Source organism: Neopsephotus bourkii, unplaced genomic scaffold (assembly GCF_033783945.1).
Source record: "Neopsephotus bourkii isolate Nb327-2 ecotype Australia unplaced genomic scaffold, CSIRO-AGI_Nbou_v1 NB_196, whole genome shotgun sequence".
Taxonomy (NCBI): Eukaryota; Metazoa; Chordata; class Aves; order Psittaciformes; family Psittacidae; genus Neopsephotus; species Neopsephotus bourkii.
In genome coordinates this window covers 15150288-15175699 of record NW_026900709.1, presented here as the reverse complement: position 1 = coordinate 15175699, position 25412 = coordinate 15150288, and the positions used below count along the sequence as shown (strand labels likewise).

Here is a 25412-nt window from a genome sequence, read left to right as displayed (position 1 = left end):
GAAATGAACTTAAAGGAAAGACACAGAATTTAAGAACTTTCCAGTATATGTGTGGTGATTGTTGACATGTTGCATACTTTGAGTAATGCAACAGGAATACTCATAGTGCAGGAAGTTAAGCATAAGTCCTCAAGACTATGCATATATGCACAATTTGTCTACAATATTATTAATACTGCATACCCCCCCCTTTTTTTTTGTACATTTCATCAGCTTGTGAATTGATATTACAAAAAAAAAAACAAAAAAAAACCCCACAATGGACATGCTTCCAAATGAGCACACAGTTTTTGTGTTCTTCATATTTTGTTGTGGACTCAAACTAATGAGAATATAACGGAATTTATCAAAGTTGTAGATTTCTATTTAAATTATCATTGGCACCTCCAAATTTAAATTACATTCCAACAATGAGTTACAGGTTAAGAACAAATTTGACTTCTAAGCTGACGTCTCTCTGCCAGTTATGGGATTTTAACATCCAATTCTGATCATGGTTTCAACCGGAAAAGACAATTAAAAATTCATTATAAAAACCACGCAACTTACAATTTTGTGATCCTAATTTTCTAATCCCATTTTCTCCACTTAGAGAAATTTTATTAGAAATTGTTTTTAAAAGTCCTAACACATAAAATAATAGTATTTTTTAAAAAAGACCCAAATTTAATTAAGCTTAACATTAAATTAATATAAATGGTAAATTTTTGCAAGTGGTCCTGGCTAAACAAATAGCCTAACTTTCCTAAAGTGTAGTGTGGACAACATCCTAACAGATAAAAATCAAACCTCATTTGAAATCATTAAAACCTCTTTAGAACCACAATATCTTTCTACTGATCTTCTAATCTTAGTCACTGCTTCATGCTTCCACACTGTCCAGTCTATTGGGTAACAGCTTTATTGTAGCCCACAAATCTATAAGCTTCTTTATGAAGTTTCCAGCTAGCAAAATTAGAGATAATACACTCATACAGCTAAATTTCACCTCAGTGGGAAAATATCAGGTTCACATCTGGCATAAGACAAAGCACTCTGACGAACAAGCAGGGCAAAGTTAAAACTTCTACTGAATTTAACTCATTGCTTAGGCCATAAAGACAGAAATTAAGGATGCTACATGAAACTCACATATTGTAAGTGTATTAAATGAAGCACACAAAACCAGAAAACAAAAAATACCCCCAAAATAAAGTGAGACTTTGAAAAGTGTTGTACATGCTGCTCTACTGCAAAACACATTCTTCAGGTGCAAGAGACACTAAAGAACTGAAGCTCTTCCTCAAAACCAGCTTTTTTTTTTTTCCTTTCAATTTTATAGAGAGAAAGTGCTCCTCTGGGATGACATTTAAAACTCCTGAATGCTTGGCATTATGACATTTAAGAAAATACCATTTCCTCAAGACTTACTTCTTTACAAATATAAGAAATTCCGCTATCATCCCAATGGATGGGTAAGGCTACTGGTATTTCTTTAAGGTGACATATCACAGAATATTCTACAATTTATTCAACTTGCTTTTTTGAAGGAACCAAAATACAAAGTTAGTGTCCTCCAAAACACAGCCTTCTAATCAAATCCCTAAATATTGCTATGAAAAGGCCACACTTTGGTTTAGTTAGATCATTTTTTCTCTTCCAGCTAGATTGCAAAGTTTCTGCCTCCTTCTCTACCATCTCTATTACTACTACCTCTAACATGAGGACCACCTTCTCCAAAAGAGTCTCCTTAACTATGGAAAATAACTAAAGCACATGAAAGAAGATTTAATATTGAAATCCATGACAGAATGCATTTCAAATGGTCCCTCTAGGCACCCAAATCAGGGAGGGGATTAAACAAAATGAAAACCAGAAAAGCCATTGCTCGGTACTATTGCACAAATAATGCTTTGTGAGCCTTCCCACAGACTACCTAAAAGAATGCAGATAGTGAAATCAAAACAAGACAGTCAAACATAACAATGATGTGCCTGGCCAAACCACTACTGCCTACTCACAGAGGAATCCTAGAATGCAAGTCTACTGAGCTGCAGAAGCAAAATGAAAAATGTTTACAGTCAACACAAAAATTTCTCACTAGAGAAGAAAAATTTTCAGCATGAAGATAGTACTTTCTTTCAAAGGAGAACAGCTATGGAAAACTTTTTTCACAGCCTGCCCTGTCTCTATAGGGGAATTACGTGACCCAAACACCAAGATACCTAGCGGTAGGGATGACATGGCATCATCCAAATCATAGAATCATATAATAGTTAGGATTGGAAAGGACCTTAAGATCATCAAGTTCCAACCCCCCTGCCATGGGCAGGGACACCTTGCATCCAGGGATACCTCAGCAGCCTTTAATAATCTCAGACAAGATGAAAAACATCTATGAATTTATCTTTGAATCTTTGAATTTCCCAGTAGCCTGGGACAATGGGACAAAGAGGGAACATATCAGAAGCACACAGTTCTGAAATACGTTGAGATTTATAGTGCTGTAATAGTTCTCGTACTTCGGATAGCTGAAATAGAGCTACTGCAAAACTTTGGTGGCTGGTAGGAAGACTGAGCATCCGAGGTGACAGGGCAAAGGCAGCGGGTTGTGATGGGTGTCAAAAGGCAGGCAGATGGAGTACACCAGTCAGTGCCTCAGGGAGGTGGTGGAGGAACCATCTCACCTGCCCACTTGCCCTGAGTCAACACCACTTGGTCAGTGCTTGCCATGCAGCATAGTGAGGACACGACGATGCTTAATGTACAACAATACATTTCCACACTAAAAGGCATATAGGATTGTGAAAACAGGAATATGCAGACTGTGGATTTAGGTTTTGGTTTAGGTGGAATTCTTTTTTTCCTTCTTTTTTAACTTTCACATGCAGGCACCTCCACACAGAAATGAACGAACACTCCAGTCAAGTAATTAATGTCTGTCTTGATTAAAAGCAGAACACTGTGCTCAGCTCACTAAGATTCATGCAATTATATCTAATTCAGGAGTATTCAGACAGCTGTTAGACATTAAAGAAAATGTTCACTAATAGATGAATAAATTATTAATCCCTGTAATACTGGAATTTACATAAACATACACATTTCTCCTTTCTGTATCTATTTGTTTAAGTTGGGAGCAGAAAAAGACTGTCCAAATTTCCATGGATAAAATACACAACAAATTAATAAATAGCAAACAGTCCAAAATCAAGTCATCATTTGAAAAATATTTGTTCACACTACTCATCCAGTGCTTAAGAACATACTTGAAGCAAGTCAAGATCAATATGTTAAGTCTTTCAAACAAAACCAATCTAACACTGTCATAAAAATAAACCTATTATTATTCAGTATCATTAAAAACATAGAAGAAATCTCATGTTGCTCTTAGTAATGTTGAATTGCCATTTATAAGAGGAAGTTTAGACTGGCTATTAAGAAAAATTTCTTTACCAAAAGGGTGATCAGGCACTGGAACAGCCTTCCCAGGGAAGTGGTCAAATCACCATCCCTGGATGTGTTCAAAAACCAGCCTTTAGTGACATGGCTTAGTGGTGGGCTTGGCAGTCCTGGGGTAGAGGTTGGACTTGATTATCCTAAAGTTCTTTTCCAGCCTAGTTGATTCTGCGATTCTAAGAAATTGTTTTATTTTAGAAATTATTAGTTCGTCTCTTTCTAAAATTATGCCCTAAGCACACAAGCAATTTTTATGATTTCATAATCTTAGGAAAAGCAACTTCACTAATGATTTTATATTGAAATCTTCCAAGAAATCCTCCAGACTAAGGACAAAGAGTGTATGAGCCACTGTTGCTCTGGCATGGTTTGTCAAAAGTGTCTTCTTCAATAGCTACTACACTACTTAAACACTACACCACTTAAACACCACACCACTTAAACACCAGCCACACTATAAAATACAGAAAACACTACTACTATTTATATAGTAGTGCTGTCTAAATCCACTTTTTGTACCTCCTCTTCTGTAGCAGTGCTCAACCCAGATTTAACTCTGACCTTACTCTGAGCTGGAAGCATCTTACAACTGATACATTCAGTGCAAAAGGTTTTAAATATCTTTGAAATGTTACAAGGCAACAAAAACAAAGATGAAAAATGTTTGTGACTGCCTTCATGGGATAAAGGACCAGAAAAGGGCAGAAAACAGGTTTAGCTTTTGTAGTTCATCTTTAAAATATGGCTGTTCAACATAATACAGTCAGAGCTGCACAGTTATTTTAAACAAATGCGCAAGCCCAGACTCCCTAGGTAAATACACAGAAAGAGAGTTTAACAATGGCTTTTAGCCATATAAATCTCCATGGATATAAATCTCCATGGTTGGGGAGGGGGGGAAGGGAGGGGGTGTTTGTTTTTTTGTTGATGGTGAGGTTTTTTTTCAAAAATCTACAGTATTGGAGTTGCCAGATATCAGTGCAGTCTCTTCTGAGAATTAGGGACTCCAAGAAGTTTTCTATGTGCTTTAGGATGCAGGAAGGCCCCAAAACATTATCTTTCTCAAGCAGCGCTTTGCACTGGGCAGCTGGAACTGCTTTTGAAATTGCAGAAGTACTATATTTGGTAACTAGTACAGTGCCAAAGTTAAATAATAATATGGAAGTTTTCAGAGACATGAAATTGAAAGCAGATTTTTTTTAAAGCAGATTTTTTTTTTCTAATGGTATTTGTCTTCTAGTAAATTTTTCCGATATAGTTCCTTATCAAAACCAAACACAATACAGAACTGAAAAGTACTGCTGTAAAAGTAAGATTGTCTGACTAGAGTATCAGTGCAATACCACATCCTAGCAGTGGACTTCTAAACTCATCTTTTGCTGAGTGAAGTCTTTCATGTGTTCTGTATTTCTTACGTCTCTGCAAACATCCCCTTTGTCCTTGTATTAGTTTATCTTAATGTGTTTTTACACTGCAAAATTACATCTCTACACTTGAAAAAGGTACAGAGACCAGAAGGCAAAACCATAGTTGTAATGTGAAACCATGGATTACACCTTTTAAACTGTGTAGCAGAAAGAGAAGGAGTACTGATGATGTCGAAGGGGTTCAGAGTGTTTCATTTCCAGCAACTTAAAATACTAAGCATAACGTCACTTCAACATAGCTCATTGGTCCAAAACTGGAGTTTAGAAGAATGGTTTTGTTCTGCCTTTTAAATAATCCTGTCCTAGAGTTCACAACAGATGTAGCCAAACTGAGTGCATTAAAAGAAAATACTGACAGCCTACTTTAAAGTTGATTTTGAATACTGAGTCCTATTGTCCAGATAGAATAGCAGTGTGTAACTGCTTTCTGTCTTTGATGTCAGAGATTTCACCCAGGTGTGTTGGAAACAGGAAAGCTTTTGTTGTCTTGCTAGACAAGCAGGAAATACCAGTAAAAAAAAAAGAACTGACAAAGAAAGCAAGGAAGAGTGAGAAAAAATTTGCATTGAGAACCTTAAATGGGCAGCATCTTCCAAATCATTCTTACAGATGCAGAAAAAGTAGTGTGAGGCAAATGCACTATGACAAAATGTACTTTATAGCTATGCTTTCAACAAAAAGAGAAACAGAAGCAACAAGCCCCCAAAAGAATAAATTCACACAAGTCCTCCATCATTTAGCTTCCAAGCCTTTCTATAACAATTGTACTTCTATGCAAAAATGAAAACCAAACACCTTGTTTACTGCCATACAATTGTATGGTATTAATCTTACCTAAACCTGTGTGGGTAAGTTGTTCAAATAGAGTCCAGCTATGGTCATCAATGTAGTGGTTCTTCAGTATCAAGAGCTGACATACATCCCTGGCTGTTATATCACTTGGTACTTCCAAAGCTCTGCTAGTATTGTCTTCACTATATACTTTAATTACCTGCAATAAACAAAAAAACTAAAATATCCATAAGTTTAACTTTTGATTCAGTTAGTTCAAATACATTCCTCTCTCATATTCATGACTGAGACAAGAACCTATACATATAGGATGCAATACTAAAGACAGCCATTTCTCTCTAGTGCATGATGTAATTGAGGACATAACAGCTGAGTAAAGCGTATCCCCCTTTGAAGTTTGGCTACTGGTCATCTTTTGCCACAAGACACTGAAAAGATTGTTGCATTCACTTAAAAAAACATATATAATAGAGAGGTAAATAAACCTGGTGAAAACGTACATTCTTACATAAGCTAAAGAAGAAATCACAGAGGATAAACCGTGAAACTCAAGAATTCAGTGACTGCAGAACTGTAGGAGTTGATATAGAGTTAGTTCAGAGAACAATCAGATTCAAGAAGCTCATAATTCTATAGACAATAAAATGAGAAATGCTACAGACATGCTTCAGATTTTCACAAGCAAGAACTGAAGCTATGAGCTCATAAAAAGACATACAAACATAAAGAATGAAAAATATCATACATGTGAAAAAAATTACCATCATATGAGGACCAGAGAAGTAAACAGAATGTTGTAAAAGACATAGATGCAAAAAATCTTATCACAAATATGCAGTTTTTGTTGTGTTCTTTCAGTATTTTTTCCAAGTTTCTTTATTCTACTGGAGGAGGTGTGGAGGGGAGGAAGAGGACGCAGTGCAAATTCTCATGAGTTATCCTGTCATCTTCACTTTTAAATGTCAGTTATTTTTCTCACTGCTACATATTTTAAGAGTCCTTAAGAATGGGTGTCCATTTTCTGAAGAGGTGAAAGTAACCCTGCTGATGCTTAGTTTCAAATGAAGAGGTTTAGGAAGTCTTACTGCATAGTGATTAAAAGAAGGCATGACCATTTAGGTATTTTTTCTGTATTTTCTTTATCTGAAGGGGAATTAATCAAATGAATCAGATGAATCTCTCAACTGGATGGAACTGATGCAAATCCCCACAGTGAGTAAGCCCATTAAGGTCAACGCAGAAGGTTTTTTTTTCTGGTATAGGAGTAGAAAATAATTTTGTATTCCTCACAGAAGTCAAGAAACCCAGTACTCTGTTAGATTTCCTCTATTTTGCATTTTTTTAAAGTAGATAAAATACAAACAGTGAAAAATATTGACAGTCCCCACAGAAGGATCAACTCCTATCTGTGGTATTATATGTGGGAATGGTAACACAGTCCCCAGAATAAAAGAGACACTTGATATTTTATTATAAACATGGGCAGATAAACATGAACAGCAGGTATAGAAGATCTGATGCAACATTAAGCATGCCATAAAAGTCTTCCAGGTACTCAGAAACACACTAAGTTATCAGGTCTGGTATGCAGTACCTTGTATTTTCAAACAAGCATTTTCACTGGAAAGCTGCTCAATGTCATGAGACTGGGAAGTAAATATAACAATTCATCCTCAAGAATCAGATTTATTCGCCAATATTTACATTTTCCAGTGCTGTGAAGTAACAGTGTTATTCATTCTCTACCAAAACAATGAGAGTCTGAATGTCCATCCCCAGCGCAGTGCTTGCTGTGTACTGTGCCACTGGAAAAACTAAGCAGCTCACTTGCTAGTCACAGTGGCCACAGCAGCAAGGAATTCAGCACAGGTTAAACTACCCTGCCTACCCTGTCTGTGCCAAAGCAGGGGCATCATCAAGACAAAGAGCATCAAAGATGTTTTGAATTTACCCCCCAAATCCTCTCAGTTTATTCAATTCATCCATATTCATCAGAATACATCACACACCTCACCTGAACTTTATACACAAAACCTAAATACGGTTGTAAGCCCTTCATTAGACAAATTCTTAAAGACAAATGAACATGTTATTGTCAGTCAGTCCTTAATTTGCTGCCTTACTAAACACATGCTGATTTCAAGCATCTAATGAATAATCAGCAATGTATTGTTGCCCTAACTTGTTACAGCAGCTCCCGCTGTTTTGTGCTAAAGTTGGCAGGTAAGTGAGCAAAAAGCCACAACTTTATCTCCTGCCATGTGCTTCTTTCCCACTAACTGCAAAAATTTTCCCTTGACCTCCACCCCAAAGCAGGTCAGCTCACCCATGATTTCTAAACATCAGAACAAGGAAAAAGGACTCCATTTGAAAACCACATAGTGATTAAAGCACCTTGATGGCCTTACTCCTCTTCATAATCCTGTTTTTCACTATGGAACTACATATATGCCAGTTCTGTTACAAATTTTGGCCCTGTGTATTAGATCAGCATGAAGTCTGTACTGATTTGCTTTAATATTTCAGCTAATAAGTGATGACAGCTCAAGAGCTCCACACAAGGTTCAGCCACCCTTGCCACAACACCAATCTCCAGGATACAGTAATCATTAAAAGTGGTGAAATCTGCCTCTATTCATGAATCGACCACCTCAGAGCAAGACTCTTCCCACAAAGAGGCAGATATGGAGAAAGTAGATCCAAGGTTTCCACAGGCCTAAGCTGCATCCCACTACTAACATTCAATACAAAAGGCAAGAAGACCACATCGACATTGAATTGAATGACCAATACTACCAAAGCAGCCATGGTTGGCTTTCTAAGATATCTATGCTTTGGCAGCATTCCCAAGTGGGACCGGTTAGCAATGCAGCATGCTTGCGGTATGGTCATGTCCCATACACACAGACACACCAAACTCCTGCTCCAGTCACACAGAAATGATGTTTTGCAGTCCAGGATAAAGCAGTATGAATTATTTAAAATCCTGCAGTATTTACAGAGGTTGAAATATGAAGTTAAAAGAAGTGTCTCATATGCTGTGCTGTGAATGAGGTAGAGGCTATATACGTGAGTGGACACCTTAAACCCATCACCTTAAAACATGTCCTACTCCGGGCAGCACTGAAGGTCAGGGACAGCTTCATTAGCCTCTTCAGTTAGTCTGTATGAGGCTGAATCTAAAAGATTTTACAAGCTAATGTGCCAGAAAGGAGAGAGACAGTATAGAAGGGGAAAGAAAAGGCGAGAATTAAAGTGACTTTCCTAGTACTAGACTAGATGATCATTGTAGGTCCCTTTCAACTAAAATACTGTATATCTCAATCATTTCTCCATAATGCAGGGTAAGAATCCATGCCAGTGCCCTGGCTAGGGAGCCTGCCAACATGTACTAGCCACTGTAGTTTTCTCCAGGTATTCATCAAGTTAGGTGGTGTGCTTGTTTCACAGCAAGAGCACGTACAGCCCAAGCTGAGGCCCTTGACAGATGATTTTTAAAGAAATTCTTTTTAAAAGGGTTAAGAGTCGCAGTAGAAATGACTACACTCTTATTGCTGAGGAAATAGAAAAAGACTTTTTAAAATGCTGAAGACAGCAGCACAAGTCATAATAATGAGCTGCCTGCGGCCATTCAACTCAGGGAGTGGGAAGCCTTGGAGGTGGCCTTGGACTACAGGAGCACAGCTAAAACAAAACAACATAACAAAAAAACAATGGGGAAAAAGAAACCACACACAGTTTATACTCTCTGTATTTTCACTTGGCTTTCTCAGCATAGTGAAATAAATCCTGAGCGAGTCTAGGACAATGGATCACCCCCGCTCACAGCTATGACACGTTATCTTATAAAACACAAATGCTGTGCCCTTTTTTCTTTCCTTGCAAGGGAGTCAAATACAGCTGAAGACAACAGTCATCTAATAGACCTTTATGAACTTCTGCTACAATCTTATTTTAATGAATTGACTATGAAGTGTAAATCTCATGAGTTAGAGCGACCTCTGACAGGTTTTTAATTAGAAAAAGTTGCTCGTTCTGTGCTTTCTGCTGTGTTGAAGGAAAGTCCCCGGTAGGATTTGCTGGGAATGTATTTGTCCCATGGGGATTGGTTTAGATAAATAACGATAAATTCAAAATCCCATATTTCCTTTGAAATATGTTGCAATAAATACTTCTTTTGCCAGAAATAGGGGATGCTCTAAGAATTAAAGGGTGGCAGGATTATGCTAAAGATGCAGTCACACGCACCTCCCACAGAGATAAGGAAATCTGAGTGACCACCTCTTTATTAGCAGTTACCATCATGTACTGGGCTGTCCAGTCATTCCCACTCTCTTCTATTCTTTCCCTGAAAATTTGACTGAGAAGTAACACACTGTCCTGGTTTAAGCCCAGCCATAAATCAGAACCCTGCACCCACTTGCTCACTTCTCCTTTCCTCCCCCTGGCTCCTGGAGGGATGGGGAGAACTGAAAGAACGTAACTCCCATGGGTTGAGATAAGAACAGTCCAGTAACTAAGGTATAACACAAACCCACTGCTGCTACCAATAATAATAATGATACAACAAGGGAAGAGAATACAACTGCTCACCACCCACTGACCGATACCCAGCCCAACTGAGCACCGATCTCACCCTTCTGGGTAACTGCCCCCAGTTTTACATCCTGGGCATGATGTGCGGTGGTATGGAATACCTCTTTGGCTAGTTTGGATCAGATGTCCTGTCTCTGCTTGCTCCCGGATTCCCCTCCTTCCTGGCAGAGCATGAGACTCAGAAAGTCCTTGGTCAGAGTAAACATTACTGAGCAACAACTAAAACCATCGGTGTTATCAGCACTGTTCCCAGGCTGAAAGTCGAAAACACAGCACTGCACCAGCCACTGAGACTGAGAAAAATGACTGCTACTGCTGAACCCAGGACACACACAACAAAAAAATTGTTAATTGAAGAGAAGCTGTCATCACCATTTTCATTACCGCACACTCTCAAGCTTTGTTCAAGCTATTTAAGTTCCCTTGACTATACCTTTAAATAGAAAGTTTTAAAAAGTTGCCTCAGTAGTGTTCAAATTTTCCCTTTCTTGCCTACTTTATAAATATGAGATTTTAGTTGTTCCCAGAGCCAGAAAAAGAAACATCTCAATAGATTCCATTTAAGCCACTGGAAGTAAGAAATTAGCAACTCCAAGGTCTTCTTATAAGAAGAAAGTACCAAGCTGAGCATGGCAAGTATTAATCATTTTCATTGCCTATGGGAGCAGGCAAGGAATTACAGCCTTTCTCTTTCCATTTTTCAGTATCTTAAAAATCAGCCAAGATCCCAGAAGTATGTGCAATGCATGTTTATCCCTCCAAAAAATTATTTTGTTAAGAAATGTTGCTTCAAATTAAAATATATTGTGTTTCACTAATCGTCTGAACTCAGAATGTAAAATCAATGTTGACAAATATAATATAGTATTTAACACAGAAAAGGAAAAGGAAAAAGAAGACTTGAGCTTTTATACTAGAAAATAATCAGATGGGGAAAAAAAAACCCAGAAACTGTTTAAGAGAATAAGTAAAAGAGCACATAAGGCAACCAGTGTGGGAGGAAGGAGGAGCAATAGAAGGCTGGACTCCCCCAGGTCTTCTTTCACACTCAATCATCATCTCCACTACAATAATTAAATAATATGTTTCGTACACTTTTAAGAGAGGGTGTCCAAGTCTGATTCTTCAAAATTTTCAAGCCATCTGTTTTGAAAGTTCCAATCTGCAGAAACAGCACAAACATATGGAAAGACCGTACCCTGCACTGAGGAATTTCAAATTTCAAAATAATTTCTAACATGTGAAAGAAGCCAGGTAGATCCAACAAAAAAAGAACCACTCAGCACATGGAGTCCATATTTAAGTGCCTGCATCAAAATGGCCTGACATTTACATGATTCTTAATGCTCCCTTACAGCCATTAAGACAGTATGGATAATCAATAATCAGACCCTTTAAAAAACCCAAAAAATAAAAATCAGGGCACTTTCATTTATAAAGATACAAGCTCCTAAGTTTAGCTCATCATTTCTACAATTATTTTTCCCCCATGAATAAAACATTGCACATTTTGTACTTACATTACAATTTCAGTCACATTTATGTTAAATGTAGAGTTATTGTATGCAAAACCAGGCCTTGAAAAAGTCTTACACTCCAGGGTGCCATACTTCCCCTGAGATCCTGTCTGATAGTGTGCTAACCTCTCTCTTTAGTGCCAGCTAACAGGCTATTTGCCTGAAGCATTTGTTCTCCAACTTCCAACCTTGCCCCCTGCTAGATAAAGTTTTTTGCTTATTGATATTGGCAAAGGGTAGGGGAATTTGGAGTGTATTTGAGCTACAACGGAAGTACTTGGAAATTTCCAGCATTTTGAAGTATTTTATGTCTTCTAGAAATAGTCTGTCTTGATTTTAGAGTGAATTGGCAAAATTCTGCATTCATAAAAACGTTTAAGGACAGTGTAACTCCCAACCAGTTAAAAAAAAAATAAGAGTGTCAATAAAGTTATAAAGTTTGCCGTCTTCATTACCAGGTGTGAATGAAAGACTTCCCCTTTAAGTATCCCTGTCTATAGCTTAAAGGCCAGCTTCCAATATTTCCATCCAAGGGGAGGATTTCTAGGCCAAAAAGACCCCAACCCAAACCAAATCAAACCCACAGTGCATATGATGGTAAACTACAGCTGCTCATTGTAAAGCAACTATTTTCTCAATCAACACAACAGAAGCTTTCCCAAATTTGTCCTGTACATGTTTCTGTGAGCCTTTATTCGCATAAAACCACTGACAAGCTCAAATTCTCTAACAATTCATTGATTTCTTGACTCAAAACATGATTTTTTTAGGCATAAATATTCTGTGAGAAGGTATGCAAATAAATGATTAATTTCGTGGTAGCAGTATGTGCACATTATCAATTAAAATAATTTCTATTTATTTTCTGGGCACTAGAGCAGCTGTCAATATCTCACAGTTACTCCCTTCCCCCAAAAGCTTAGTACTGTTTCTGTGCCCTACCTAATCCGGCACAAGACTGACCATCCCATGAAAAAGGAAGTAAACAGCAACGTGAAGAAGTAACATAAAAACATTTGAGATTAGCTATAGGGAAAAAGGTCCAGTCCTCTATTTGCCATCTGATTTTGGGCAAGTCAATATTAGTCTCTCAGTTTTCTTTTTGTAAAATGGGGCACGGGAACTGAAATGTGTTGCTGTACAGCAGGGTAACAGATTGAACTCATTAGGATTTATAAAGCACTTAGACTTACTCATAGGACTACTGCTTTAGATGTGTAAATATGCTCTATTATAAAAAGGGAGGTTAAATTATGCAGATCTCCAAATTATAATAAACTATGTGCGAAAATATACCACCAAATTCCTTTCAAATGAAGGTTATGACAATCACATTATGATATTAGAAAAAAATGGCAGAATGAGGACAAAGCTGACGTAATCATCTCAAAGACAATGTCAGTAAAACTGAAAAGAAACAAGGTTTGAAAGACAACAGGAAAGTTAAAATATAAATATTATTTAATCATGAATTTGATACATTCACATTTTCAATAATGGCTAGCAGAAGCAAAATATAGTTATAAATAGCAATCAAACAGTTATAGATTTCATTTCTCTGTATAAAACTGAACAAAAGGCAAGACATAGAGAAAGTGATTTCCACACTTTGGACAATTAACTCATACTACAACTACTTCTACAGCAGAAAGTGCGATTATTGTTAACTACACAATACTATACTATGATTGGTGAACTAAGTAACAGGTATGTTGTGAAGTTCAACATCCTGAAAGAAAGAATAAACATGCAGTAATAAACATGCAGATTAAACACAGAAAGTGAAAGTTTTATCACTATCAACAGCCATTACCACAACAAAGGACCAAATCAGGAGTAAGAAATGCAAAACCACAATACATTTCTTAAAAGGATGCACATTATTTATAAGAAAAGGTGAGGGTGCAACAATTTATTTGAATAGAGTCTCAAATTATTTTGCCTTACAAGAGATTTTTTTTCAGACTATGGAGATTCCAAACAAAAGCAGCTAAAAAGGTATTTCAAGTACAACTGGTAAGATGTGTATGATAGCTGCGAGGAAATTTAAGCATCATTTGCAAAAAATTTAAAATAATGCAATTCCATGGAATAGCAGAAATGAAAGGAAATTTGCCAAATGATTAAGCAGTCAAAGAATCACTAATTCAAGATAAACACACTGCAGAGCAGCTAAATGATTTATCTGCATTAATTATTCACAACAGATATAGAAGAACATGTTCTCCCAGATCTACTCGTTACAGGTGAAATAAAATTGCCAGTTCAAATTGAAGGAACGCTGGAAATGAAAAATTAAAAAACAAATAGTTATCAGAAGGTTATACAGTCTAAAATGTAAAGAAATGTAAGTGGCAAACCTCGGTCTATCCTAACATCAACAGAAATGGAGGCCTAGGCTCCATCTTTTCGCCATCTGATGTGCATAGTGTATAAACTTCTGTTGAGTCCTGAGAAAGAGGAAAACCCCAAGGGCTATTGTGTCAGATTTTGGCGTGTTGCATTACGAATTTGTGAGACACCATTACCAGGAAGATAGGTAATAGCCTACTAAGATTACCTGAACCTGCCTCTGTGAAAATCCACTCTTAAATTTATGAGAATTTTTCCCCATCTTGTTCATAGCAGTTATTAGAATGGTTTAGATTAATCATCATACTTCTTAAAAATCTCAGTGGGGTAATGCAGTTCACATTCATTAGTATCAGTAACTTTTCCCAAGTCCTTCAAAAGAAGAGCTATTATGAAAATTAAACAGTTATGGAGTGAAAGACTGCAAAATAAAGACAAAGAGAATGAACAGTTCATTCTCAGAACAGCTAGCTGTAGTCAAGTTATTTCAGGCTCACACTCATACTAACCTTTAAGTCAGAGTAGAGAGCCTACGCCTTATGATCCATGATAAAAATAAGCCTTAGTTATTTTTTATTACATGATTGAGTAATGCTAAGTGCATACACTAACATCTGACACAAACCTCTTGGCCATGGGAAAGGTAAAAGGTTCCCTATTCCTGTTTTGTATGTACCACTTACAGACAGCTAATCAAATATAGGTCACTTCTCAACTTCAGTGCACAGTCTGCATGTTAATCTAAACCCAGTACACAGACAGGTGGATCTCATTTAGGAAGGCAAGACAGCTTTACATCTGCCAGTCCACTAAAAATAAATAAATATGAAAAATTATAACAACAATCTAGTGAAACATGGGTAAAATTCCTGAACCAAGGGAAATTAATGTAAAACTCACTGGAGAACATAACATAACCCAGCTTATGAACAAGTACAGTTAACAAGCTATTCTCCCCTCTAGCTATGCATCACCATGTCTTGGTGTCAGAATCATCACACTTTTTTCTTATAGCTCAGTATGTCCAACCAATACAGCTCACAATACAAAGCTTACATAATTTAGGCTAAATGTACATGCTGCATGACCCATGACCTTTACTTGGAGCTACCTTTTCCCATGAAATTCATATAAAATTGCTAAAATAACTAGCAAGGTACTAAACTCATCTTGGTAGTTGCTAAGAGTTTCATATTTTGCCACCAAAGTCCCTTAGGTTGAAAAGCCTTATTGTTGAATTAAACAGATCAATATTCAGATTGGGCTTGATTATTGCATTAAGGTTAATAAGAGTACTTTCACATGAACTTTTCTTTGTGAAAAGTTAACTTAGTGGAGATGAACAGCTTATTAGCCTCATTAGTAAATTTATGGTATTAGTAACTTCAGTTTTTTGCTTCCAGACTGCCTGCTAAGCCCTAACTTTACATAGCTTTTCCATATTTAATAGTAATACACAACTTTATTATACTGATCATTACTGTATTTTAATATGCTTTAATTTTTATTACATTTTAAGATAATATATTACATCACATTATATTATATGATATGTTATTATATTTATTATATTTACTGAGACCCCACTTGGAGTACTGTGTGCAGTTCTGGGGTCCTCAATGTAAGGACATGGAGCTGTTGGAGCAAGTCCAAAGGAGGGCCACAAGGATGATGAGGGGGCTTGAGCACCTCCTGAATGAAGATAGGCTGAGAAAGTTGGGGCTGTTCAGCCTAGAGAAAAGAAGGCTGTGTGGAGACCTCATGGCAGCCTTCCAGTATCTGAAGGAGGCCTACAAGGATGCCAGAAAGGGACTCTTCCTCAGGGGCTGTCGTGATAGGACAAGGGGTAATGGATTTAAACTTAAGTAGGGGAAGTTCAGGTTAGATATAAGGAAGATGTTCTTTACTGTAAGGGTGGTGAGGCACTGGAACAGGTTGCCCAAAGAAGTGGTAAATGTGCTATCCCTGGCAGTGTTCAAGGCCAGACTGAAGAGAGTCTTGGGTGACATGGTCTACTGAGGTGTCCCTGCCCATGTCAGAGGGGTTGGAACTTACTGAAAAAATATCCAGTTAGACTAACTGGACTTAAAAAGAGAAAGGGTATGGAAAATCATATAAGAGGATTCAAAGAATCTGACTGAATGAGGAACTTCAGCATTCATAAATAATAAAAATTGTGAAATATAAAAGGAACAGAAAATTAAAAATGCTTGTAGTGCACCAGTGCAAAATATGATAGAAATATGGTAGAAACTAGAAATATGTTAGAAATTGTCCATATACTACTCTACTTTCCAAAGAAGTCAGGCATAAAGATCGGGGGAGAAATTTAATGCAAAGCCACTAAAATGCACTTCTGTTTTTTTGGGGTTTGTGTACAACAGAGTTAAGGGCAGGATGTTATCAGCCACCTCATGTTTGAATAGCTTGTCCTTATTTATGTCAAAGCACAAACATTATTTAAATGAGGCTTTCTGTATTTAATAGTGCAGTTTGTCCAACATATCCTTTGCTTGTCAGAGATAAATAGAATGCTGTGTTCCAGCACAAGAGAAAGCAAATCTGTTACTGCCATGTCCTGGCTGCACTCTATGTTTCCAAAAAGATACCGGCTACAAAAAGAAGTACCTATTGTTTCTACTGGGTTTTCACACTGTGTTGCTGGTTTCTCCATAGCTCTCTTGCTAAACTAAGACCAAGTTTCTGAATAACACCATTAAGAGACCAATTAGTTTCTCATTTCTTTTACAGTGGCCTAAAATAATTCTTTTAAGTTAGAAAAAAAATAATTTCATTTCTTAAAACCTTCTTTCAGTTTTATAATCTTATGCAAACTTCTGGCTTGAGCTACAACACAGCTTCAAAGCAAAGAGTGCCTTTGTCACCACCTTTATCACTGATGTATTCCCACAGACATCATTAGAGGAGGAAAAGAATGTAGATTTCATAAGACCACACAAATTTTAGATTTTGAGCTAAAGAAGATACAGTTTGGAAATTTCCCAGAATTTCTGGAGTTGTACAGGGAACGTCCAGAGCAGGTACAACAAAGGCTATATACATTAACCCACTGTAATAGTTGTTTTAGAATGCTGAAGCACTTTGCCAAACAAAAAAACCCAAAACAACCCACTTTGCAGAGTCAGACTACCACATTCCTTCAGCTCAGTACTGTCTTTGGGTATCTGTTTATAATCACTGGTGGTACATAACAGCAAGGTTTAACTGCTTCTGACAGAACATTTTATCCCTCAGCACTTTTCAACTTGGCTTTCATTTTGTTCACACAGCATTGTTCCCTCAAGCCTAAGCACAGAATCCAAATAAAGAGTAAATCCTGCAATAAAGCTAATAAGTCTACTCAAACCATGTAAAAACTTCACTATACAGTCACATTATTACAGGTTTGTCAGCAAATTTTACTGACAAATCCAAACCACTACAAGAACAGAGAAAGACCAGGAGCACCCGGGCATGGAAAGCAGGCCCTGAAATTGTTGGAAAAAACGTAATAGTCACCTAATGCAGGACACACTCACTAAATCAAGTGAACAAAGTGGAACAGAAAAATAATATGAAGTGGATTATATAGTAGTAAGATGTCCTGGGTTCAGCAGTAGCAGTCATTTTCCTGTCTTAGTAGCTGGTGTCGTGCTGTGTTTTCGACTTTCAGCCTGGGATGAGTGCTGATAACACCGATGGTTTTAGTTGCTGCTCAGTAATGTTTACTCTGACCAAGGACTTTGTGAGCCTCGTGCTCTGCCAGGGAGGAGGGGAAGCCGGAAGGAAGCAGAGACAGGACACCTGACCCAAACTAACCAAAGAGGTATTCCATACCACAGCATGTCATGCCCAGGATGTAGAACTGGGGGCAGTTACCTGGAAGGGCTAGATCACTGATCGGGTCAGGCTGGGTGTCAGTCAGTGGGTGGTGAGCGGTTGTATTCTCTTCCCTTGTTATTTCCCTTACCATTATTATTATTGGTGGTAGCACTAGTGATTTCTGTTATACCTTAGTCACCAGAGTGTTCTTATCTCAGCCCATGAGAATTACATTCTTTCAGTTCTCCTCCCCATCCCTCTGGGAGCAGGGGAGGAAGGTGGGGCAGGGGGAGTGAGCAAGACGCTGCATGGTTCTGGGTTGCTGGCTGGTCTTAAAATGCAACATAAGGAGAGAGTAGTCACTTTAGTAATTCAGTGTATTTTGACAGCATTTACCTCTGATGGTTTGTTCTGAAATGAAAATGAGACAAGTAAATTGAACATCCTTCAGTCATCCAGAAAAACTGAGAAGTCAGTAGCACATTTCTCAGCTATACACATGCTGTTATACCCTAAATTCAGAGGCCTTCTGAGCTGTCTGGCTTCTGCTTCTCTTCCTCACATATAAGCCATGTCTACATCAGCATAAATGTATGTATTTTATTTGTGTTATGATCATCCTGAAAGTCTTATCAAGCCTTGAAAGTCTTGACAAACATCAATCCAACAAGTTACAATTAATAGGATCAAAGGAAAAATAACAACATTGAGGACTTGCATATGCAGCTGATGAATAATTTGATGAGCTACTTAAGTCTGGTTGTCAAGCTAACATAATGCAAGCAGAGGGCTCCAATTGCTATTCAGTCTAAATACCATTTAATTGCTAACCTCTTGGAGAATGGAATTAACTGGATCAGAAAAGCGGTCTAAGTGGTCTAAGAAAAAAGCACAATGTTAAGTTAGGGCAAAGGTCAGAGATGGAAATTATACAATGTACAAGAGTAATGAGAGACTGTGAAGAAATCAGACTGCACTGAGTAATAGTGAAAAAAGAGAATTCTAGTTAAGAAGTAAAGGAAAAGCATTAATGGCATCAAGTGAACACTTCCGCCCAGGTCTCAGTCCCTCATAAGAATTTTAGTGGTGCAAGACAGAAAAGGTATCAGCAAAGACAAATAGCAGGAAGTTGTAACAGCAGGGATGTGGAAGGCATGGGTAAGAAAGGAACCAAAGATGTCTCTGGAAGTTAACGTTTTTGATGCCCAAGCATGTATATTGGTAGATATAGGTTAGCAGTCCAAGACCACCATTAGGATCTGACAGAAAGAGGAGATGAAATATGGTATGAGAAATATGATGAAATATTACAAATGTGATGAAAGCCTATCAACTCCAGCTCAAGAAGCTGGATATGTATTCTTGGAAGGTTTGACCTGGGAAGTTTGACTTGCTATGCTTTGTACTGTTCCCTAGGCACTCTACAGTGTATTATGCACTGTACTGTGCCAGAATAAATCTGTTCCCATTTAACTACTTTAAACTATGAAAAACAGGTTGCCTTGAAATAATGTAAATATAAATAAAGGCTTGAATAAGGAAGAAAACTTCAAAACAGAAACTTCAGGAAGTCACTACCCAGTGTAAGAGACTAAGATGGACTCAAACGAGGGTAAAATTTCCAACATTAGAATTACATTGGTTCAGAAGTTTTGATCTGTGGTGGGTTGACCCTGGCTGGATGCCAGGTGTCCACAAAAGCCACTCTATCACTTCCCTCTTCATCTGAACAGGGGAGAGAAAATGTGACAAAAGGCTTGTGGGTCAAATTAAGGACAGAAAGATCACTGAACAATTGCCATCACATTCAAACAAGACTTGACTTGAGGAAATTAGTTTAGTTCCAAACAAAATCACAGTAGGATAATGAGAAAAAAAACCCAAATCTTCAAATCCCTTCCCACCACTAATCCCTTCCTCTCAGGCTTAACTTTACTCCAGATTTCCTCTACCTTCTCCCTGCTCAGTGGTGCCGGAGATCCAGGAACGGGGGTTGTGGTCATTTCATCACATGCTGTCTCTGGTGCTCCCTCCTCCCCAGAGGAAGGACTCCTCACACTCTTTCCCTGCTCCAGAGTAGGGCCCCTCCAATGGGAGACAGTTCTCTATGAACTTCACCAATATCAGTCCTTCTGACTGCCTGCATTTTTTCCATGAACTGATCCAGTGTGGATCCCTTCCATGGGGTGCAGTCCTTCAGGAACAGGCTGCTCCACCATGGGTCCCCCATGGGGTCACAAGTCCTGCCAGCAAACCTGCTCCATCATGGGCTCCTCTCTCCATAGAGCCATAGGTCCTGCCAGGAGCCTGCTCCAGCACGGGCTTCCCACAGGGTCACAGCCTCCCTCAGGCATCCCCCTGCTCCAGCGTGGGGTCCTCCCCAGACTGCAGGTAAGTATCTGCTCCACTGTGGACCTCCATGGGCTGCAGGTATCTGCTCCACCATGGAGCTCCATGTGCTGCAGGTGCACAGTCTGCCTCACCATGGTCTGTACCACAGGCTGATGGGGAATTGCTGCTCTTACCTGGGACACCACTTCCTCCCCTCCTCCTTCATTTTGCTTTTGGTGTTTCCAGAGCTGCTTCTCTCACATATTACCAATCTTCCCTCCAGCTGCAGTTGCACAGCACACAGCAAGTTTTTTCCCCTCCTTAAATACATTATCCCAGAGATGCTACATTGCTGATGGGCTCAGCCTTGGGCAGTGGCGAGTCTGTCTTGGAGCTGCTGGTATTGGCTCCATTAGACACAGGGGAAGCTTCTGTCAGCTTCTCACAGAAGCCACCCCTGTAGCCCCCCCCACTACTGAAACCTTGTCGTGCAAACACAGTGTATGATAATATAGTCAGAACTTCATTTTTAGGTCCTTAAGGCAGCTGGCTTTTTGATGAGTTGGTCCTGCCTCTGTTCCTGACCCCCAGGCACAAAAAACAAGGAGCAGGGGAGACACAGGGCATGGCCAGTACCCATAGCAACAGCATGAAAATGAGGAGGAAAGCAAGCTTAAATATGAAGCATTGCTTCATGCAAGGTAATGAATTTAATTGGTATTTATTAATGCATCTTCAATTTATAAAAAACAAAATCTAATTTTTCAGGTACTTGCTTATTGTAGCATGTTGAAAGTAAAACAAGGAAGACATGTAAGTAAGGAAAATTTGATTTTTCACACAGGACTGACACCAACACCTTGTGTACGGTTTGTTGAGTTTCTCCCTTCATATACAGCAATGTAGCATAATCAATATGGGGTTTACTATCAGCAGAGATAACTATTCAGCAATAGCTCCTGGTTTACTTCAAGGCTAGATAACACAGTCTGAAGGTCAAGTTCTGTCTTCTTGAAGCCTAATTTATTCAAGAGGAGACTAAAGTACTAGAGCTAGAAAATGGCCAAGCACTTTCTTCAATTGATGAAAAAGCTGTTGGTTGTTTTTTTCCAAAGGATTTCTGCCAACAGAAAAGGATTATGAGCAGAACAGGGCACTAAACACTGCCAATTTCCTTGGTTACTGTATGAAGAATGTTAGATGTTCAAAGAAGGCAAGAAGAAACTGAAAAAAATAAAACATATCAAAGATTTGTTCAAGAACTGAAGACAGAGAGGAGATAGAGTTCAAAGTTAATTGTGCCACTAAACCTTGTCAAACTATACGAGGGACAAGTAATGACCAAGTGTATTAAACCATTGAGATTTTAAAAGACTTTTTAAAATGCTCTGTGCACTTACTACTCACCCTCTCTCACACACACATGCATCCCTATCTACCTTCATGGCAACTATGCAGCAAGGTACTATACATTTTAAACTCCAAGCTCATTGACCATTTTCTGTATAAAATATTATGTAAAACTGGATTGCTTGTAGAGACTGGAACGTTGCAGGATAGAAAAATCCTCCCTCTCCACTCCAGCAGCTGAACCATAAGGACTCCTACAGTTAGTGCCATTTTGATTTCATTTACATGAAATGTGGGATCATTTTTATACATGATAAAAATGGTAGTAAGTTCTACCAGTTTCATGTTATTCAAAGGAGGAAATGACTGGCAAATGGCATATGACTGCTACACCCCCTGAGGAGGCCCCGTCAATAGGGACTCCTGAACAGTCCCTGGACCTAACCAGACCTCTTCCACAATGACAGAAAATGTCTGCCTACCACTCTCCTTCTTCCTTATCATCCACAAACTGAACTTCTAGCATCACTTGAGCCTCTACCATGAGTAGGTAACAATATCTGCAAGTACGGTATGACAGATGACTTAATTCTAGGCAGTTCATGAATCTTTTCACAGCTAACAGGAAAGTTGCATGCTTCCTTGAACAGGTATCTGAGGTAGATACTTCCAAAACTAGTTTTGTGACGCTTTAATGAATTATTAAGAGGAAGCAAGAATTACATATATCCCCAAACCAAATGCAGCTATCTCAGATACACCAACAATGACAAGACTTTTCCTTGAGCCTACATAGCAGCTTGGCCTTCTAGCAATTTTAAACACAAACTTATTTCAAAAATACACTACAAGTCTCCTGAATTCAGTCTGGGTCTCTGCCCATTCCCATATATATTCCTCCTCCACAACCTTCCTCAACTCTTGTTCTGGCTTTACATACCTTTACTGTATGTATCAAACTGCAGATCCAGCAGTAGCATATCCTGATGCTTTATCCTAGTAATCTATCTCTAAGATTTAATTCTATACCAAATTTCCAGTTAGGCCCATCTTACTGATTTACCTGTGGTTATCCCCATTGTCATCTCTCAGAGCTCCCAGTAAGTCACAAAACAAAACATTCCATTAAGAACAAGTCACTACAGTGATTCAAATACTTCACCTTGACAACCACAGGGCTTCTGAACATTGTTCCTAAAGCCTTTAAAGCACACTCAAGCCTATCTCTCACTTAAACCTCTCATTTGTGTTCAAATCATTGCAGGATGTTAGCCTTTCTTTTATTATTGTATTATATTATTTATTATTGTATTTCTCTTATTTTTATTCTGTAAAAAAAAGACAAAAAGGGCACAAATCTCGTTTACGCATCTTTAAATGACTGTTTTTAAAACTGTCCTTAAAAAGAGATGTTTCATACATGAATGCTTTGTCTGCCTTCAGTAATTTTATAAAAGGTACCCACTTAATGACACCATTACCATGTCACTTACAGTGCCTTATTTAAAATTCCTGGATTAGCACGTTGGCCTTTCATATCAGGGAACCCAAATGCAAAACTGAAAAATTACTTTCACGCTCTTAGCCTGCAGACAGACATCACTAATTTTCAGTACAATTTGGCTTAAGTGACCATTTTTTCCTCGGGGGAGGCGCAAGTGTTGATTAAAGCAGCATGTGATTTCAGGCCAGAAAAATAAATGGAATAAAGATGCAAGAGAATCTTGAAATTTGCATGCTTATAAAATTCCTAGACTTGCACAGTCTAAATCATAACTTCATTTTCTAATCAATATTTCTTCTATTTAAAAGACACTATGCAATCTCTTGACTGGAAATTATTCAGCTGCAATACCTACCACCTACCACCTATGTACACAAGGCTTTTTAACACCGTGTAACCTAGTATGCTATAAAGTTCCCAGCTCCTGTGTAAAAAACTACAACCCTCATTGTTTATACACCTTGTGTCCAACATCAGGTGTGTTAGTACTCTTCTATACTTAAACACCTACAAGTCTGCCAGACTTGTTATCTTATTTAATGATTGGTCTTTAACTGACTGTAAAACACTGTTCTGAATCCATTGTGACCTTTAGAATCTAATTTAAACAAAAAAAAAAAAAGAAAACAAACCAAACACATTTTAGACAAATACACAAAATTATTCACACAAAACATAAAGAAGACATTTACTCTAACTGTGCTGGATTAATTATATGTCTAGTCTCAACACACTATAAATCTGGTTGTAATAGTACTCAATATGCGTAATTCCCCACGTTTATTAAGCAAGTAATTTTTCTGCCTGTGCTAAAAACACCCTTGGAAACTAAATGAGGCCCTATAACTTCAGTTAAAAATGTATTACTTAAGAATAAAACACATCAACTGTGGCAAGTACCTATTTTAAACCAGAAAGAAGTATGAAATAACTTTAGACAAGACACATTACATATGTGGAATGAAAATGAGAAAAACACATATTCAAGAAATTGGCAGAACAGCCAGATGAGCACATTGATAATGCAAACTTTTACCTTTTGTGAGGGAGGAGAAATACCACAATAAAACGAGACTTCTTACACAATTACCCATCCCATGAATTTAAGAAATAATGATTGGGGATGTTCAATAGCCTAAAATAGTACTTTATAAGCTAAAGCTTAAGTTCTTCTTGACCATGCAGTGCTAACACAACATTTTTACATTTCCAGATTCTTCCTGCATTACAAAAAATTGATTTTGCTCTACTTTAAGTTAAAGGGGATGTCTAAGGTTCTAATCTCCATGAGAAACAAACCCAAGTTTACACATGCACATGTATGCCCAACTGTTAGCCCTTACAAGCAAGTCTTTCTTGCCTGCCTTCCTACCTTCCCTCCCTGCAGTATTCCAGTTTCAGAAATTAGGTTATTGCTACAGAAGTAACAAAAGCACTTTCTGAATAGAGAGAAGATTCTTACAGGAGGAATTCTATATGTGTAGATAAAAACATCGCAAGCATAAACAGGACTATTAAATTTGGCAATGAGACCTCAGTGAGGACACATTCCTTTGAGAATTTTTGCAACTGTGTGTAACCCAATAACTACCTAAGGCAACATCCTGTGCAGCTTCCTCCTGCTACTGCCATTTGGCTTGCAAAGTGCACAGAGAACGACAAGTAAAGCCAGTAACTGTTGACAGATAATTTGATAGTAGTGTGAAAATATTTGTTTTAAAATAGGAGAGAATGCACAGTAGATGTTCTTACCATGCATTTGTCAAAAGAGAAAAACCCATAAGTTTTCTCGGAGAATGATGCCTATCTCTCAACAGCAAAAAAAGAAAATCCATTAAAATACACAATTCAGTTAAAATCGGGTTTCCCAGCCTTAGGAATGCTAGATTGAGCAAAGTTATACATCTTTCCCCGCCCACATAGCACCAAGTACTGCTGTATGCATACGGGAGAACTCCAGCACAACTACACACTGCAAGAACAAAGACCTTTCTAACATACAAATAATCAAAGAACAGCCAAAAATAAAATAACTATGACAACTGAAGATTAGAGACCAGGTGGGGTGTTAGGGGGAGGAACAGAGGAAGGGGACGGAATCACAGAATTGAGAGGATGAGAGCTGAGAAAAAAAACCAACATAAACCACAATTTTTAAAATTGTGAGAACTGTAACACAGATAGGCCAAATTATTAGGATAAAACTGTGTAAGAGTATATCATGCACACGTCTAAATCTGAAAGAGAAGTTACTATACCAGAAAAGTAGTATATGATGTCATT

The 25412-nt window shown here is 38.0% G+C and overlaps 1 protein-coding gene across 4 annotated transcripts in view; it reads right to left on the bottom strand.

Moving 5' to 3' along the window:
- GRB14 (growth factor receptor bound protein 14) overlaps positions 1-25412 on the bottom strand; it is a 64708-nt gene that overhangs the window by 23766 nt on the left and 15530 nt on the right. For 2 of the 4 annotated variants that reach the window (XM_061343872.1, XM_061343862.1), the window contains exons 3-4: positions 9906-10017; positions 5700-5856 (exon numbers count right to left, since the gene is read on the bottom strand). In XM_061343872.1, the coding sequence (XP_061199856.1) occupies positions 5700-5856; positions 9906-10017 (269 nt within the window). Of the gene's footprint in view, positions 1-5699; positions 5875-9905; positions 10018-11773; positions 11901-25412 lie in introns of those variants that run through there. The other 2 variants (XM_061343890.1, XM_061343883.1) reach the window with 2 other exon arrangements.